We start from the raw sequence: 21550 nt of genomic DNA, 5'->3' as shown, positions 1-21550 counted from the left end.
ATAGGGATCACCATTGTCCTATAACACAATTTATTAATCTGTTTGTAGTTTAAAAAAGAAAGAAAATTCAGTCAAACTAAAAAGCTTAACATATTTTCACATGCATATATAAATGGATATTGAAAAGAGTGGCAATTATAAATAAATATATGCATATACCGTTTTGATGATAGGGAAATATATGATCACCATTAAATATGTACACACTATGTAGACATATGTTATAATTTAAAATTAGGGGATTAGGAGATTAGAAATTATACTAACATAAACAGTTAGCTCAAACAGATATGCAGATAATTATTTAAGTTTTATGTTTATATTTCCCACCAGGTTAGTTTATTTTCATGGATTTCCACCAGAACTATATCACAGGAATGCAGAGGGTACAAGCTTTTCATATAATGTAAAAGCTACATATAATTAGTATTTAATTTTTTATTAGTATTAAAAATATATGAGTCAATTAATGAGAATAGAGGATAAAGACATAAGAAGAAGAACCACATTATTACTACTATGAATATGGCTTTAATATTTTTAACAGTTATCCTTTCCTTTTCGTTTTCTGTTTTAATTATTTATTTAATTTTTTTTTGTTTTTTGTGATAATATTTTGAAAAGTTATAAAAAGATTATATACTTCCAAATTTTATTTTATCACGTCATTATTTTATTTATATTTTTTTTGTTATTTGACATTAAATTTGTAATAATCATTGAATATAAGAAATGCAAAAAAAGTTACTAAAGGGAATAATATATAAAAATACAATTGAATAAATTATTCTATAGAAATAAATATATATTTTAGGGAATTAAAAAAAGAAGAAATTATAAGTTATATATGAAAATGTCAACAATTTACACACACAACATTTATGGGTATTAATTATAGCCACATTTATTCAAAAGTATATTATATAATATATATTTAAAGGATATAAATATAGCAATAATTTCAGACAAACTAATAATATCTAAAGAGGGTATTGCCATTATATTTGTTTTCAATATATATATTTTTTTATATACCTACACTATTTTATTATACTTATTTCTTTGGTATAATACTAAGAGTGACATATAGAGTGTTTTAATTAAAATATATATGAGGATAAAAGACATTCAAATTATTTCATATTTTCTTTTAATTCGAACAGGTGTAGAAAGAATATAAAGTTTATAAAGAGATATTATGTGTAACTAGAAAATATAAAATTGGGAATAATTATGTTTATTTTTTTTGGCAAAAAATTTAAAGATTTTTTATATATTTTTTTTTTTTTTTTTGCACACACATTTTTTTGAGAGAATAATTGGCAATTATATAATATGGAAGTTATAGGGAAAAAGATAAAATATACATAAGTTTAAAACAGTGAATATGGAAAATGTCTAAGTTGTCAATAATTTTCAAATAGTTTATTAAATAAGATAATAACACACATTAAGTTTTATATAATAGATAGAGAAAAGAATGAAAAGAAAAGAAAAACTATTTGTATAACCTTTTTTTGTGTTTCTTTTTTATATGAACTGTTCATATTAAAAGGGGACTAGCTATAATTTTTGTCCATAATGATAATATGTGAATATATAACATTATATATAAGAATAAATGTATTTTTTATTAAAATTGTTCGAGATTATTTTTTTTTTATGTAATATATGCATATAAATTTTGGGGATATTACAATTTTATTTAAAAATAGCTAATATTAATATAATTGAAGAATAACCATTTTATGAGAATAATGCAGACATGCAATAAATAAGAAAACAATATAACAGGCATAAATAAAAAATACGGTCATTGGACGTAGTTGTATATATAGGGTCTTAAGGTTATTGTTAACACACACACACATATATGTATTAAACGGATTTAACAGTAAACTTTTTATAATATAGCCATTTGTTATTTTCATATTTTGCAAATAATTATATACATTTTTATCGTGAGAAATGGTATAATAAATTCGTAAAGTGTATTAAGGATAACAAGATAAGAAACATACAAAGGTTGGGTTATAAACTGTTATTTTGTTTTTCTCTTTTTATGATGGGTTACCTATGTTTGCAATTAAAATTGTGAATATATAAATACATACATATAATATGAGTCTATTAGCAAAAAATAAAATAAATACAGACTATATATAAAAGCATAAAAAATGCAAAACTGGTCAGTAAATTTTTTTTTAAAAACACAAGGGATTTATTTATCTCATAAGAAAGTAAAAATATTTTTATATTGGTATTAGATTAAAATGTGATTAAAAGCTTATGAAAAATACAAAGCTGTGTGGATATATATAATATACATGATAAAGAAATATATGTTCATTAATCTTTTTTATGAAATATAGTGAAGCAATTGAAAGATAATTTAAAAGATGAATTAAAAAAATTGAGCGTTATGTCCTTAAGAAAGCATATAAAATAATAATAATTTTTTAGTCACAAAAAAAATGTTTATAAATAAGCACATAATATGTACATATACATATATTGTTTTAATTTTCTTACATATAAATATTTAACACTTTTTCTTATATATATATGTGATAAAGGAATGATTATTTGAAATAAATAAATAATTATTTATGTTTTTATATACTTATTTATTTTTTTCAAGATTGTATGTAAAATGTTATAATATTAATAATAATATAAGATGCCTATAATATATATAGCTATATAAAAATTATGCATTTTATGTGGATAATAAATATTTGGGAATACTTTTACAGTTAGAAATACAATGCAAAAAAATAATATATAACTTAAAATATATTACATATTAAAGAGGAAAAAAAAATTGTTAAATATGTATTATATAAATTAAAACCAGAAATTCCAATATGCGCAAAAATAAAAAAAAAAATAAAAAGTACAAGAATACGAATTAAACAAAGTACGTTAAAAATGACAAGTTTGAGAATATATTCAAATTCATAATGGTTTAAACAAATTGCTATATTTTTATATCTAAGTAATGACTTGTTTATGTATAATTTTTGCTCATACCGTATGCAAATTTGTATAAAAAAAATGGGAATACAAGATTATATATTATATGCATGATCAAATATGTGTATATATATATGTACAATTTTATATACATAAATTATGCCAAGTATAATTGCCTATAGCTTCTTTTCCCTATTATAATAGTAGCACAAAAGTAGTAACACGGGTACACATTTTGTGTTTATATAATGTTTTGTATTTTTGGACATATTATATTCCAATTTTTTGCTGTATAATCTTTGTCCAGTGATACATATGATATGTATGTCTGCATCAGATATAATAAAAGAATATTTTCACATTATAGATCGTCTTATTAAAGTAAGAATAATATAGATAAGCAAATATTCTTGCTGTAGTAAAAAATACGACAAAAAATTATAATAAAAATAAAAATACGGAAAAGGCAGGAATAATCCTCGTTTTGCAAATAAAGCAGATATGCACACAAAAGAAAAGGAGCCCTATCATGGAGGGGAGAGGCGAAGATACTCATCTAGAAGTCGTGAAAATGTAAGAGACCGAAGTGGGGGTCGTGAAAATGTAAGAGATCGAAGTGGGGGTCGTGAAAATGTAAGAGATCGAAGTGGGGGTCGTGAAAATTATAGAAGATCACATGATGATAATTATAATAAAAGGCATGAAGGTGGGAATATGGATAGAAATAGAAATTATTCAAAGGATAGAAAATATTATAATAATGGGCCTCCACATAATGACCATCATAATTATCCTCGTGATCGGTTTTATAATAGATCACCTAAAAGAAATTTTTCAAAAGAAAGAAATAATGACAAATATAGATATGACAGAGGACACAATCATGAATGGAATAATAATCATCATGGTGGTAATTATTATAATAATAGTTATAGAGGTCGAAATGATAGAATGGATATAAAAAGATATTCTATGGATCGAGATAGAGGAAGACCACATTATGATAATTATCATAATAATATGAACACTGGAATGATGAGAAGAGAAAGATCAAAAGAAATGAGAAGTCATGCTTATAAAAAAGGAGATCCATGTAAAATATTTGTAGGAAATATATCTCCTGATGCAAGAGAAGAAGAAGTAAGAAGAAAATTTGCTAAATATGGTGATATTATAAATATACAATGGAAAAGAAGATTTGCATTTATAGAATATTCAAAACCAATATATGCAGAAAATGCAATACATGAAGAAGATGGGAAACATTATATGGGAGAAGAGTTAAGTGTACAAGCACATCATTTAAGTCCATTTAAAAATAGTTATAGTGGTAGTTATGGTAATGGGTATAATAATTATAAAGGTGATCCAAGAAATCATGAACATAGATATTCCCGAAATTATTCAGATAATAAATTTGAATCTATTGAAAAAAAAAATTCATTAAGAATTGTAGTAAAAAATATAGATGAAAAAGTGAGTTGGCAAGATTTAAAAGATTTTGGTCGAGAAGTTGGATCAGTAAATTATGCAAATGTTATATATAACCATAATGGTAATAATAAAGAATGGTATGGTATAATAGAATATTATAATTATGAAACAATGAAAAGAGCAATTGAAGTTTTAAATGGAAAAAAAATCAATGGTGTTCCTGTTGAAGTTATTAAATATACAGATTCATCAGTTAGTTCATTTTATAAAAATAAAGAAAGAGGATATAATTATCAGGGCTCTGGAGGAGATAAAAAATATTATGACTATGACAGGGATAAAATGCATCGTGATGATAGAAGGGAATATAACAGACGTAGTAATAGTGGTAGCTATCATAGAGAAAATGGTGAAGGAAATTATACAAGAAAAAGGCCAAATAATAGAAGTGAAGATATGGATCGCGATCGAAGAGAAAAGGAATATAATGAGGGTGATGAAGGGAAAGATGATCATAGGAGAAGTTTAGCAGAAGGACGAGATAATAATTTTTCAGATAGAGAGGATACAAAAAAAATTCGAAAAACAACATCTAATAGATATGGAAGAAATAATAAAACGGAAAATCAGAATAGTTCTAAAAAAACAAAAGATGAAGAATATTCAGTAGAAAGAGAAGGAAGTGGAAGAGATGAAGAACATGATTATAAAAGTGAGAGAGAAAATGGATATTCAGGAAATGATAAAGATCAAGATTCTAGAAATCGAAGTATTGAGGAAAGCCCAAGTTCTAATTCAAAAAGAAAACCAAATAAAAGAAATACAAACAGAAGAAATAATAAAACATCAGAGGAATATTCACCAAAAGATGATAGAGATGTTATTTATGATGATAATACAAATCCTGATAAGTGATTATTTAAAAATAATATGCGTAATAAATTTTGTCGCATATAATATGGATCATAAACAAATGATCAAAAAAATTATTTGGTGTGTGTGCGCTATGCCCTTTTGCATTGCAGCTAAAGTTTATATTTTTTTATTTTTTTTATTACTTTTATTATTATATATTTTTACAATTTATTTTTATAACTTATTTTTACCATTTATTTTTACCATTTATTTTCACACTTATGTTTGTTTAATCCCTTACTTAATATTTAGCAGCAACTACAACATTGTGGTTACATGAATAATAAGCAAAAATAATTAAATTTATATAATAGTTTTTGTGTGTATATATTTTTTTTTTCATATAAAATAAAACTATACACTTTTTAACATTTTACAAAATTATAATTTTTCGTTATATCCTTTTATAATTTAATATTATTTATTAATTTGGTGATATAAAATATAAGCCAAACGGAATAATAAATATACTTATGCCCAAGATATGTATATATGGCTATTTAGACAGCCCATATTTATAGGTATAAACTTGTTATGAATATAAAATGTTAATACAACTAAGAGTAGTAAAAACAAAAAAGGGAAATGAAGACTTAAATTTAAAGAATATTTTAAAAGACAAACATTATATAATTATTATTCTTATATTGACATTATATGAATTACCATTTTGTTTAAGTATAGCCATTAATTAAAAGGGAAAATAAATTTATGAAAATAAAGTGTGTGCAAAACAATTAAAATATTAAGGAGGTTATATAAATTATTTAGCTTATACCTCGATATATTTTACTCAATGTATTATTATGTTAATACTTTTTTTTTCTTAAAAAATGGATGGCATAATAAATTAAAAATTTTGAATAAATATAATTTTAGACTTTTACAAAATATGTAGTGAGGGCTTATGTGATAATATATATTTTTTAGCTATACATGTGTATGAATTATTTTGTGTAAAGCTTTAAATATATCATGAAGAGTTTATTATATGATTATTTATTTTTTTTATGGAAAATTTTGAAATTCGATAGGATGAATAAATATTCCTTTATATGGTCGGTCTTAAAGGTATTTTTTGTTTCTTAACCTCCAAAAATATATTAAAGGGTGAGGAATATTTCACGGAATTATGTCGTGCATATATATATGTATATATTAAGTGTGGAAATTATTGTTTTTATGACTTAAGCTATATTTTATTATTATTCCTTAGCTTTTTATTACACATATTTTAGTAACACACACGAAATGTAATGACACTTTTGCTTTATTTTATTTTTTTTTTTGTATACTAAAAATTTATTATCAAGTATGTAATATTAAGCCGTAAGGAGTTATAGAAGATAAAAAATAAATAGTTAATTTTCCCTTTATGTATTTTATATAGTATGTAAATTAAACATAAAATGCGTACATACATACAATGTACAAAAAATATATTCACTTAAATTATACTTAAAAGTGCAAATAAGAAAAAAATATGTGTCATATTATTATTTAGGTAGGCAAGTAAGTACCCATTCGTATATATATATATATATATATATTATATGCTTAAAAACACATAAAGTATTTAAGAATTATTTCGCAATAATATATGCATGTTCCTACAAAATTTGGCTATAAAAAATATATATGTAAATTAAATACAAAAATAAATTAGGGGATGCATATTATATTAATCAGTGGATATAAATTATATATAATATTTTGCAGTGGTGTAATTGTTAAAAATGAAAAAAATACTTGTAAGTTTAAAAGAATTTTAAATTACATTCTATATATTAAGGGATGTAAAAAAAAAATATAAATAAATATGTTATTATATAGTGTAAAAGCTTCCGTAAAAAAATATATAATATTATATTTTGCGCATATAATAATTATATACATATGTAGTTAATATATTTTTTAATATTGTTTTCCTTTTTTTAGTAAATATAAAAATATATTGTAAATGTTTTATTTAATGAATAATGCGTGTTAATATAGAAAGAAATATTCATGTTATTTTAAAGTAATTTTTTTCATTTTTTAAATATAACACCATTAAATTATAAATTATTTTTTTTTTATAACATCAAAATAATTAAGATTTTTATTATATATAAAAATTTTTCAAGTTCTAATGTTATAAGCTTGTACTATATATAATCACTCTATATATATATGTACATGCGAGTTTTGGTTTTTTTTTTGTTATACAATATTTTTTTAAAATTAAAAAAAAGAAACAAATTTTGGCATGATAAAATTATATAAAATATATTATATATATGTTAACATTTTTGGTAAATTGGGATTATAGCATATGATTATGTATGTAATATATAAAGTAAGCATCATAAATATATCAACAAGAAGAAAGGGGTGAAAAAAAAAAACGAACATACAAACAAATGTATAATTAAGTAGAGAAACCAAACACCGCCCATAAAAAGCTACATATATATATTACTTTTTTATACTAGCTATATCACATATATGTATATTTTCGTGGGTTATTTTGTTAACATTTTGGGGGCACTGATTATAAATGAAAAATGAAATACACGTTTTAAAATATTTTGAAAGAAATATTGAATTATTTTTTGCATATTTTTTATTTTTTTTGTCAATAAAAAAAAAACTTTTTAAAGGGAATTAAATAGGCAAAAATAGCTAAAAAAAAAAAAAAGAAGAACGGCTAGTTAAATACATAGAAATACGGGCAAAAAAAAAACAAGAAAGAGCCTTTATTATGAATCAGGTTGATAATTATGAATATTTTTGTCATAGTTGTGAAGATGTAAAAAGAACAAGTGATGTTGAAATTATTTGTGATGGCGAATTAAAATGTAAAAGTTGTAACAATGTTGGGTTTGTAGAAAAAATTGATGAAGACGACCCAGTTAGTTTTCATTCGGTTAATAATAGTAGGGATAGTCGATCAAATGCCAACAACAGTGATCAAAACAGTCCAAATAATTCCAATAGGAATAGTAGTAACACTAGGAGTAGTAATGAACATAGAAATAGTAGTAGCCATATTGGGGGTAACAGAAGTAATGGGAATTATCGAATTGAATTTACAAATAGTGGTAATGCATTTAATCCAAATGACAATATTTTTAGTGATATGATGTTTTTCCGAAATATGTATCAACAAATATATAGCACCGGATTTCGAACCGTTGATGGTAATATAAATTTTACTTCTAATTTTGAACCCTCAACGAATTCTAATAGACCTAATGAAGCTAGTACCGAAAATAATAATGGCAACAATGCCCGAAATAGTGGCAATGGGAACCGAAATGATTGGTTTAGTCGAGTTTTCTTTGGAACAAACTCGAGGCCATCCAATCTAAGTAGCAACAATACTTCAAATAATAGTAGTAGCAATAATGATAATAATAATAATGATGGTAGCGGTGCTAGCCAAAACAACAATACTCGAAATATACGAAATCCGAGAATTGTTACTCGAGCTATAGATATAACTAATATACCATTAAATTCGCCGATTCGATTAAATTTTCATGATATAATTGATAATATTTTAACAAATTCATTTGATAATATTTCTTTAGATCAAGTATTAACAATAATTATGGAGAGTGATCCATCTAGAAATGGTCCACCTCCAGCATCTGAGGAAATTATCAAAAATTTAAAAGTCGAAAAATTAACACTTGAAAGAGCTCAAGAATTAGAATCTTGTGCTATATGTAGAGAAGAATATAAAGAAAATGATGAGGTTCATAGGATAACAGATAATGAACGTTGTAGACATGTTTTTCATTGTGATTGTATTATTCCATGGTTAAAGGAAAGAAATTCATGTCCTACTTGTCGTTTTGAATTACCAACTGATGATCAAGAATATAATTGTAAAAGAGAAGAATTAAGAGAGCGAATAAATTCGGAAATATCTCGAAATAATTCTCTTAATAATTCGAATAATAATTCGAATAATGTTGATGTTGGTCAGGATGAAAATGGGACAAGTACTAACAACGAGGAAAGGAACGATAGAAATGAAGGAGAAGAAAAACCAGATAATGAGAATGAGGAAAGAACAGATAATGAAAGCAGGAATAGAGAAACTAATGAGAATGGAGATAGAACGGGTTCTAGAAATCGAAGAGGAAATGAATCAGGGAGTCGAACAGAGACAAGATATTTACAATTTGGTGATGATAGTGATTTAAATGGATTGGGTGATTTTACAGCAATGAATACGTCATCAATTATACAGAATATTTTTAATAATTTTATAAATGGAACAAATAGTGATGGTTCAGGAGTAAATAGAATATTTTTTCCACAACAAGGATCGAATAGAAATGGTAACCGAAATTCAGATGCAAGAAATATTTTTGAAGAAAGTCAACGTCGACCTGAACATGTTATTGTTAATATAACTAGTTCAATAGATGAAATAAATGGACTTCCAACTAATGATAATAATAATTTTCAAAATACTGGAACAAACGAAGTGAATAATAATCGAGAGTGTGGAACTGATAATGGAAATAGTAATAGTACAACTAATAGGAATGGATCTAACGAAAGAAATACTTCGCAAGGTCGAGATAGCGCGAGTAGTGCACCACATATAGGAGAAAATATATTTGGGGGATCAAATTTTTTTTCGAGCTCAAATTTATCAGGATTACAAAATTTATTTGATGGTAATAATTTATTTGACACTGCAAGTGTAATTATAACAAATATAAGTAATCATAATAATCCATCAAGTTCTATAAATTCGGGTTCGATGCGTTTTCCAAATGTTTTTAATAATATAAATGAATTTTGTGCTAATATTAGTAACTTACATGGAGAAAGAAATGGATCAGTTTCATCTCCTACCGATTCTAACAATAATCAAGCTAGTAATACAAATAATAAAGAAGGGCCAAAAAATAGTTCTGATGAGTCAGGAAATAATAATAATAAAAATGGCACAAAAAAAATAGAAAAAAGGATATATGAAAAGGTGCAACCATCATATAACGATAGAGATAATAATAATAGTAGTGGGAGTAGGAGGAGTAGAAATGATGATACAGAAGAAGAAATAACCCGAAAAAAATCGAAAAACTGTGAAAACTATGATGAAGAAAATAAATATACTGAAATGAATAGGAGCACTAATAGGGATAATAATAATAATAATAAGGAGGATGAACAGAATGAAAAATCAAATACGATGGTAACGAATAGTACTGAAAATAATGAAGAGAACGGTGATAATAATAGTGATTGTAAAAATCCAGAAAAACAAAAAACTGTTAAAAAATATATATTTAATAAATTTAATTGGTTAAAAAATTATGATAATAAAGAAAAGAAGAAAAAAAGTGAAAAGAATAGTGATAATACAGATCCAAATATAATACAAGATGATGATATAAATTATAAGAATGAAAAAGAATCGAATACAATTGAGTCAGAGACATTGGGGAAAGATAATAAGTCAGGGTATTCGGTGCAAGACTGTGGAAATGAAGAAGCTAATAGGAGTGATACTAATTTTCGGGGAAAAGGAAAAGAGGAAGTTAATGATATGAAGGAAAATATTAGCAATGATTAAAATAGGCTTTCTCTTCATTTTTTTTCAATAAAAAAAAAAAAAAAATATTTGTCCCCATATTTTAGTTATTTGTAGAATTTATTATTTAAGAAACCAAAAAAAAAACTGGAAGGAATGATTTACCATTATAGTTTATTTTATTTTTTGTTTAAGTTTAAGAATAATATAATGATGAAAAAATCTAGCCAAATTAATTTACAGCTTTGATAAAAAAAAAAAAAAAATTAATCAATGGCTGTATATAGTAATGCCATGTTAGGGAATACAAATTTGCAAATAATTAGATATATGGAGAAAAAAAAAATGATAGAAAATAAATTATTAATTTGAGAAACAATTTTAATAATATACTTAATGTGTATTTTCAATATATAATGACCCAATCATCGAATGTGTCTACTTTGTTCTTAAAGTAAATATCTTCTATAAAAAAAATTTGTTTTATTTTATTTTATTTTACTTTATATATTTTTTTTATATTATATACCATCACTTATTTTAATGAGATATTTATATTTTTGATTTTAAAAATAGTATATATATATATTGTTTATATTTTTTAAAATAAAATGTGTATTGCCTTTTTTTTTCTTTTTCTTTTTTGTTTTTTTTTCCCATGTTACGTATATATAAAATACAATTCATATTTAAATATATGACAAGGGAAAAAAAGAAAAAAAAAAGCATATATCGTAGAAGTTAATTTTAATATGTATATAATGCATATTCATTATTTTTTTTATCTGTTATTAAATGAAAGTATATCGATGGAATGATAATATGCTATATATATATAACCACGTGTCTATGAATATGGGCATATTACAATGTCTGTATATATATACGTGTTTTTTATTTATTTTAATAATTTGTTTGACATTTCATAATATTTTATTTCAAGTTAAATAATTTAATGTGCAATTTATTTATTACTCTTCATTCCATCTTTACCCCTTCTTGAGTTCATTCGAATTTAAGAAGCGGCTTTAGTGTTTATGTATCTGTTGGTTTATGTTTTATTTTGTTCGTATCTTTCATTTAATTTTTTTTTTTAATAATGAAAACCTCAATGAGCTTTTAGAAACAATTAAATTAAAATTATTTCCATAAATTGAAACATTAAAAAGGGTATTTACATATATATATGTATATATATGTGGTATGGGTAAAGACAGTCATATATTTAATGAGGAATTATATTTCATTTGTTTTTTTTTATTTTAACTTATGAAGTGTAGATATGCATTTTAGGGGGGTGTTTAGATACATATTGATGTAGCATTTTCATAGGTATTAATTTGTATGGTTTATTTAGAAAAGTTTGAAAATAACAAGTAGGTAATAATTTAAAACTAGTGTGTGTATTGGGGTATTATTAAATTTAAATAAATTTGTTCTATTGTATAAGGAGAAAATAGGAGCATAAGAAATTATATTTTTAATGAGTAATGGACAAACTAAAATTTGTCATGGTTTTAGTTTTATGTTCCTTAGATATAATGAATATAAAGAAAGAATGCATAAATATGTATTTACATATGCATGTAATAAATTATAAATAGGAATACAACTAAATGTATATAACAATTTTCCTACTTTTATATATGGGAAATTTGATATATAAAATATGAAGGTGGGTTATTTCGGTGGAAATTGTAAACATATATCATATATATATATTTATTGTAAAAAAAAAAAGAGTAAAATGAAAATATGTTTATAATAATAATTTTTTAATTATAGAGAAAAAGGGTGATAAAAATATTAAAAAAAAAAATTGGTAAAAAAAAAAGAAAAAAATATATTATAAATCAGTATATATTTTGATAAAAATTTAGTGGCACGTATTAGTAGATTGATATTAGAAAAAATATAAAAAGGATTATATATAAAGAATAAAATTTGAAAAAGATATAAAAATAAATTATAAAAATAATAATGAATTAAAGGGATATATGATGAAAATGTATAGATTTCATAAAAATAATAATTATAAAAAGATATGATAATATAGTTAGTTTTGGATGTATTATTAAATATAACATAATTTTATTTATAGATTTTATTTTCCTCTTTTTAATTAAGTAAAATTGTCACAAAAGTATATCAGATTAAAAAGTTTGTTATCTTTATATATGGAGATACAAACATATGTATACATTTTTATGCATTTTAATATAAAAATATGAAATAAGAATGAATGAAGATTTAAAACTAGGGTCAGTAATATGGCCTAATTTTTCTTCACCCTTTAATATAACATGCTATGGATTAAATTATGATGGTAATATTTTGGCAGTGGGTAGTCGTGAAGGGAACATAGTACTTTTTCGAGCAGAAGGAAATGAAAAGTTTAGCAATAGTGATAATAATAGTGGTAATAATAATGAGGGTGTTATACCGAGCAATGAGAGTGGAAACAAAATATTGTCAAATGATTTAGAACAAGTTAATTCGAGCAAATGCAATGATGGTATGGAAAAGAATGGAGTAAGGGGCAACGAATATAGAGAGGTTGGGAAAAAAGAAAATGAAATAAATGAAAAAAGTGAAAAAAATGAAAATAAAAGAATAAGTATTGATTCAAATTTTGAAGAGGTTAAAAAAAGTGGTAGCCTAAATAGCAGTAGCAATGGAAACAGTTTTGACAATTTCAATAAAGGTGGTGAAAATAATGAAGAAGGAATGAACAACCGAATAAAGTTAGTGCCATATAATATATTATTAAATAATAAAAATAATGGATGTAATAATAGTGTAACACAATTGTGTTTTGGTTTATCTTGCTCTTATCTTATTGAATGTGTATCAAGAGAAATATTAATTTCATTATATGTCGATAATACAATAGCTTTATGGTCATTGGATGAAGGAAGGTGCTTTAAAATTTTTAAAAATTTTAATTTTTATATTTATAATATGAGAATATTACAAGATAGGAGGTTTATATTGGTTAGTGGATATAAAGATTTGTTAGTTATAGATTTATGGGGTAATCCAGATAAGGAAGTAGTAGCTCGTTTATCTATAGGGAATAAAGAAAACAATGATGAGGTTGGTAAAAGTAGTGAAGTTAGTGATCTAGAAGGTAGCAATGGTACACATTATGACATTGCTGATAGTGATATAAATTATAAAATATGTTCTTCTTCATCTGATAGCTTAGAATCTAATGATTTTTCAATGGTTAATCCTCGAGGAATAGATAATTGTAAAGAAAATAATGAAGGAGGTGATGAAATCATTGATGGGATGCATGATGATATATCTGTAAAATATTCGTCTCCATCATTAGCTACTAATATAAGCGAACGAAATAGATATAGTAAACATAGCTATTATGATAATTCACAATTTTTAAATTATAAGCTATATTATACTAAAAAAAAAAATAAAAATAGTAATAAGAATTTGAATTTAAAAATATGTTGTATTTCTGCTGGTTTAGTACCATATTTAAAAAAAGAAAATCAAAGATCTATAATGCAATGTATGAAATTGTTAAAAAGAAAGATTTTTAATAATTATGAAAAAAGAGAAAGAAGTAATTTAAATTATGGAGATATAGGAGGTAATGATAATAATATGAGAGGAGATGAATTAGATGAAGAGTATATAAAATTAAGAGAAAAAGAAACATATAAAAATTTAAATGATCTATTTTATTGTCCAATATTAATATCAGCATGGTTAAATAATGGTGATATAATATGTTGGGATTTAACAGATTTATTAAATTTTTATAAAAACAAAACAAGATTTGTTATAAGAACTGATAAAACTGAAGTTGAAACATATAATGAAACAATTGAAGATATGGCAGAAAATTGTATATATAATGAATTAATAAAAAATAGAATAAATGTACCAAATGATATAAATTTAAAATCTCAAGATAAAAATTTGAAGAATATAGATATTTATGAACAAATTGATGGAGTATATAATGTTGATCCGATTTTTATTTCAAACCTTCCAATATCAAAATCAGATTTAGAAATATCTTCTAATGGTAATTCAAGTCAAATAGCTATTATAGATAATTATATCATAATTTTACAAAAAAATAGATTAATTATTTATGAAAGAAAAAATGCAAATTCTTCTTTTGTTCCACTAATGGATTTATTTTGTCCTGACTTTGATCAATCATGTAAAACTCGTTCTCAAAATGCTCATTGGGTTGGCATACAAGTTTTGCGTAAGCCAATATGGCGATTTTCTTCAGGTACCTTTTTCACCATTACTTTGTTCATTTATTAGTATAAAATTTCTTTGTATTTTCTTTTGTTTGTTTTTTATCACTTCACCCATATTGTTTTCTTTATTGTTTGTGTAGGCGCATCCCAAAACAACAGCTCAAAAATAAAATCGTACAATATTATGCAGAACATGTCGAAGAACATTTGTGGGTGCATTGTCGCCTGGACAACAGAAGGGAATTTTTATTGCTATACTTTACCTCTAAAATTTTCAAGCATGTTTTTATCTTTTCAATCGAATATAAAATCTTATTTTTTAATGAAGGTTGACAAAAATTTATTGGGTTCATTTAAGAGTCCCGGTCCAATTATTTTTTACAGAAATACATATATCACATCTGAAAAAGATGCAGGACCCGATGCAAAGAATATTTCTAATAGCAGTTGCATATTCAATCAGGTAAAACACAATAATGAACAAATGGACGATATGTATCTAAGTAATAATAATGAAGAAAGAGTGAGTAATAAGTATGGCAATATTTATAGTGTGCGTACATCGAGTTATAGTTACAATAGTGTAAATAAAAAATATTTAAATGAAAGGGTGAATTTATGTGAAATTGAAAAGAACCCATCTTCAATAGAATCAATAAAATTGAAAAATAATAATATCTATAATGAAGATACAAATATTTTGAAAATAAAAAATAATAATTATCGTAAAAATAAATCATCTATATGGGGAGATGATGTATTTTTTTTATTTGTAAACAAATCAAAACTAAACAGAATTATAGTTTGTGAATATTTGTATGGCATTTGGTATATGACTAATAAAATAGATAGTATATGGTTATTAGGTAATAAAAAAGATAAAAAACAAATAAATAATATTTTAGAAGATAATGAAAGGGGATATAAATATAGTGAGAACAATTATGACATAATAAAAAGTCAAATAGAAACAGCAAAAAATAATAAAATAATTGTAGAAAAAAGAATTATTAATGAAATTAGCAATAATCATGTTTATAATCGAAAAGAAAACGATGAACATAATGAGAATAAAAATAAAGAAATAATTACATATGCATTTTGTGAAAATAATTTAAATATATATGTAATAATAAGTTATAGAGATACTCGAGTTGTGTGTGTATTAATAAATTGTTATAAATATATAGAGAATAAAAAAATAATATATGATTTATATATCCCTGATAATTTATATAAAAAAAAAAATTTTATAACAGCATTGCATGCCGAAAATGATTATATAATTGGTGGAACAGATAGTGGGGATATATTAATATGGAATATTTTTAATTTTAGTTTAGTGAAATATATAAAAAAATGTCATTTTTCATATATATGTAGTATATATAAAGTTGTTACAGATAATTATTTAAAAAAAAATAATGTAAACATATCGACTGAAAGAGAAGACACATCTTTTATATTAACATGTGATGCAAGTAACCATATGATTTTAATAAATTTGAGTAATATAGATTATAATAATAATCATAATAACTTTTTTTGTAAAAATGATGAATGTAATATTATTATATCTTCGGAAGATAATATAGATAGTGTGTTATTTTGGAAGAAAGAAAAAGAGAAATTGAAAAAAAAAATAATGAAAAGTAAGAGAAGCAAAAGTTTTGAGATCAGTATTTGTAATAAAACAGATAGAGTATATATTAGAAGAACAAGTAGTGGTAAAATCAATTATAAGAATAAAAGAAAAAGTAGTGCTCCAACAAGTTATGTTAATACTACTTTTAAAAGGTCGAGTTTGTTGCAACCAGAAAATAAATATAAACTAATAAACATTTTAAACTTTAAAAAAGCAATAAAAAATTATCAAGAAAAAAATAATAATTCAAATATGTATAATATATCATTATTAAAAGCCAAAAAATCTATTATAAAATTAAAAAAGAAAACATGGGAAAAACGATATGAAATGGAAAGAAAATTAAAAGTTATGACTCATGTTTGTTTTCATTGTTGTTTTATGAAGTTAGAAAAGAAAAATGAAATTAATTTTAAATTAATAAATAATGTATATATAAATAGTTATTCTTCACTATTATATATTAGTTTAGTGAATAATTATGTATATATATATAATTATAAAAATGGTAATTTTTTAAGATACTTATATGATTCTCAATATTCTCAAATATCTAATATCCCATTTGAAAATGTATATACTAGGCTAGGTGTAAGTATATCGAACATTCAGCTTTTAAATAAGATTAGAATTGAAAAAAATGCAACCCCCTATTTACATGGATCTAGTATCGAAAGTGAAATAACATCGGATAATGATTATGATGAAGATAGTTCATGTTCTTCTCGACGAAGTTCGTCGTCACATTCTTTAGAGTCAGTACAACAATTTTTAAGCAGTGATGGAATGGAAATAAGTAATGAGGATTATACTACCAGTGACAGTTGCTTGAGTAAGAAGGATAGGATAATACAATTTGAAAAAAAAAAATTTAATAAAATGAGTTATAATAATTTAAATAATATAATTAGAGAAAAAAATAATAAAAAAGCATCTTATTTATTAGTAAAAAGTCAAATACCAATTATTAGTCACATATTATTTCGGGATAATAACTTATCAAAAAAAGCATTACCTTTAGGAAGATTATTGTATCATTATTTTTTACCTGATAAATGCATAAACTTATGTAAAGAATTTTTTTTCTTCTTAACCGACTTTCCGTCATTACCATTTTCGATGTGTATACATGGAAAGGAATCAACATGTTCATTAATTATTCCAAAATATACTCAGCTATTTTATTTCTCGAAAATGTACCCATTGAAATTGGAAAAAGAAAAATTTATAAAAAATGTAGACGAAACAGAAAATGAGGATATTATAAATTATAGAATAAACAAAAAAGAGATGGATATATTTTTATCAGCAGAAAAAAGGAAAAAAAAAAAAAGAAAACAATTTTTTTATGATTCATTAAATATAGATTATAATGATATATATAATAAACAGTTTAAAAATAAATATTTTTTAAATGATTCGTTAAGAAAAAAATACATTTATTTTGGTCTTAAAATGGGAACTAAACAAAATGAGAATAAACATAAAGTTAGTGCACTAATGAATAAATGGAAATATGAAGGTCGAGAAGAAAATTGTAATGGTGAAGATAGTCAGGATATGTTAAAAAGATATAAAATAAATAAAGATAGTAATTTGTATACAATAAAAGTGAACGATAAATGGGAACTACCAAATAGTAGTCATTCCGTATATAAAGAGATTGAAATAAATTATGAAAAAAAAACAGATAAAAATTATAATAGACATAATAATAATTTATATATATTACAATATAATTGTTCTAATAATCGAAATATTGAAAGAAATAAAAATATAGACATACGTAATCGCAAACAATGGATGAGTTCTTATTTAGATGATAAAATGGATGAATGGGATTCATGTGATTCTTCCTCTAGTAAATCAAGTATATATTTATATATCCCTAAAAAAAAAAAAAAAAAAAATACTCCCAAGAAAGGTCGAAGTAGTATACGCAGAGTCAGTGGGGTTGATAAAAAAGTTACTATTCCAAGTAGACGTAGTGAAATAAAAGGAAGTAAATATGGTGAAGAAATGGATATTAAAAAGAAGGTAACAAACCCAATAAATACGTTTTCGAAAAGGGAAAATAAAAAAATAAAAAAAAGAAACAAGGGGGATATATCTTACTTTTTTAATGATAACTCAGTTGAGATATGTTGTGAAAGTTTGTATGTGAATACTTTGTATTTTTGTTTTATTTTACGATTTATAAGTTTATGGTTCAAAATGTGTCGAGATAAATATAATGATAATATATTAATAAATTTAAAAAAATATATAATATACAATTTACCAAATAATAATAAAATAAATTTATTTTTATTAAGTTATATATCTATGTATCCATATGATAAAAGTATAAGAATTCAGTTACAAAAATTTATGTTTATATTAATACAGAATATGAAGAACGGATGGCTAGATCAATATTCAAAGCTAGCTACAGAAATATTAAGAATTAATAATAAAAAAAAAAGAATTATAAAAAAAACAAATGATAATATATCATTATATGATACAACAGGAACATATGTAATACAAATAATTATACCAAGAGTTGGATCACATTATTTATATCCATATGTATATGCAGATGAAATATGTTTAACACTTTTATTATTATTATTAGTTGTTAAATCTATATATTTAAGAAATTCCAAAATATTTTATTCAAACGCAAATATGGCTACACTAATTATTCATCATATATGTTATTATATATTTGTGGATACACAAAATTTGATTGAAAATACATATAATAAATTTAATAAGTTTAAATTATTTCATTTTATACATTTATTATCATTAAGTTTTTCAATAACTTGGGATTTTGTTGTATTAATACAAAAAGGAATCTTTACTAATAATATGAAAAATGTTACTTATAGCAATTTTAATATAAATATAAAAGATGAAGATTTTATTGATAATGAGCAAATTGTAAATGAAAACTTTTATAAAAATTTGAAAGATTATTATATATTGGCAAATACATTAGGAAATGAATCTTTACATCATTCAACAAGTGAGATTAATTTAAAAAATTGTATGGAAGATTATATAATGAAATCTGATACGGATCATAATGATATGACTGATCAAAATTATGAAAACCAAGATTTAGAATTAAGTTCATATGAAAATATTATATTAGATGAAAATAGTGGCATATCAAAAACAGCTATTCGTAAAGCTAGCGAATCTGGGGAACATGCTGGTGTTATTGTTAATAGTATTAGAAATGATGGAGAAAATGAAGCTTTAATTAAATCTAAAATTATAGAGGAGAAAAAAAAACAGATATATGCAGAATTATGTAATATAAATTATGATGTAAATAAAATATTTTCTAATAAAAAATGTCCATTTAATGAGAATAATTATATAAGTATATGTCATTTTATTTTAAATATTTTTGAATTATATACCTTATCATTAAATAATATCAGCTTTTTAAAAATTTTAATAAATATAGGACGTATTGAGCCATTTTTATTTTTGAAGACACTACAATATATAAGTTGTAATTTACAGAAACGTGTATTATATATAAATAAAATATTATTTTTATTAATAATATTGATAAAAAATTATAAATGGATATTTAAATATTATATGAATATAATTATAGATATATTGTTAATTTCATTGGATCCATCAAATAATGTAAGAATGGTATGCTTAAAATTATCAACAAGTTTAATTTATACACTAGTAAAAAACTTTTCGATTTGTGCATTTAATAAGTTTACTCAAAGGTTAGCAGTAGCAAATAATGCTAATAAATGTATATATTTATATGATTTAAAAAATGCAAAAAAATTAAAAATATTTCAAGGACATAAAAAAAGTGTAGATTGTATTAATTTTAATTCAAATGGAACATGTTTAGCATCTTATTCAAAATTAGATTTTTCTTTTAAAATTTGGAATTGTTCAAATGCTGGATTATTTAGTGGATTTTTAAAAGTTCAATCAAAATGCTCAAGAGATATACAATTGTCTAAAATTAAATTAAGTTATTTATTTTTGTCAGACAGTTTTATAAATATTACTTATAAAAAGAAAAATGAATGGGTTTTACGTCGAGAAGACAACGTTACTTATTTGATATATACTTGAATGATCCATTAAAATTTATGAAGACGCCACCAGTTTTATAACAATACAAGGATCTAGCTATGCATATATGCATATAATGCATAAATATATATATTTTTTTTAACTTTACCCACTTAAAATGGGAATTTATAAACACATGGTTATTTTATATTTCACCGTTTTTGCATATTTCTATATAATTGTAAATTTATAATTTTTTAATTTTTATTATACATGCATATTTTATATTCAGATTTGATTATTATTTTTACATACCGTTTATATAAAACGAGTGATATATTTAAAAAGAATATTTTATGAGCTTGCTCATTAAGGTGATTTATTTTATTACATTGTATTGTTGTGTTCAATAATAAATATATTTTTTTTTTTTGTTGATGGGGTTACAACCATTTAAAGACTATTTTTACATTTTGAATATATGGATAAAATTTTACTTTTTAATACATTTATATATAAACATATTATTTATTTTTCATTTATTGGAAATTTCTGTTTCCATAAATGTTTTTTTCTTTAATATAAAATATATATTGTGCATTCTTTTTGTAATTATAGAAATTGGATAGGGCATTTTAAATATCCCAGTATGTGTGTAGTGGTAATTTTTAGGGGCATAGACATGGAAAAACATAATAAAATAAGATGAGAAAAAATAAGTCAAGCATTGCATTGTATGTTTGATAT

At 23.1% G+C, this 21550-nt stretch overlaps 3 protein-coding genes across 3 annotated transcripts; all 3 read left to right on the top strand.

Annotated features, from left to right (window-relative positions):
• Nucleotides 1-3477: 3477 nt before the first annotated feature.
• Nucleotides 3478-5325, top strand: PVVCY_1200330 (RNA-binding protein, putative; the record flags this gene model as incomplete). Its single annotated transcript, XM_008625047.1, has 1 exon — nucleotides 3478-5325. The coding sequence occupies one exon, from the start codon at nucleotides 3478-3480 to the stop codon at nucleotides 5323-5325; it is 1848 nt and encodes a 615-aa protein (XP_008623269.1).
• Nucleotides 5326-8068: 2743 nt separating this feature from the next.
• Nucleotides 8069-10909, top strand: PVVCY_1200320 (E3 ubiquitin-protein ligase, putative; the record flags this gene model as incomplete). Its single annotated transcript, XM_008625046.1, has 1 exon — nucleotides 8069-10909. One exon carries the CDS (start codon nucleotides 8069-8071, stop codon nucleotides 10907-10909), a length of 2841 nt encoding a protein of 946 aa, XP_008623268.1.
• A 2196-nt stretch (nucleotides 10910-13105) lies between these two features.
• On the top strand, nucleotides 13106-20863 carry PVVCY_1200310 (WD repeat-containing protein, putative; the record flags this gene model as incomplete). The annotated part of the gene is made up of 2 exons (XM_037634600.1): nucleotides 13106-15110; nucleotides 15249-20863. 2 exons carry the CDS (start codon nucleotides 13106-13108, stop codon nucleotides 20861-20863), a joined length of 7620 nt encoding a protein of 2539 aa, XP_037490683.1.
• Between the last annotated feature and the right edge of the window lie 687 nt (nucleotides 20864-21550).

This window comes from Plasmodium vinckei, assembly GCF_900681995.1.
Source record: "Plasmodium vinckei vinckei genome assembly, chromosome: PVVCY_12".
Classification (NCBI taxonomy): domain Eukaryota; phylum Apicomplexa; class Aconoidasida; order Haemosporida; family Plasmodiidae; genus Plasmodium; species Plasmodium vinckei.
The sequence above is the reverse complement of the archived record's forward strand: the minus strand, read 5'-3'. Positions and strand labels throughout refer to the sequence as shown.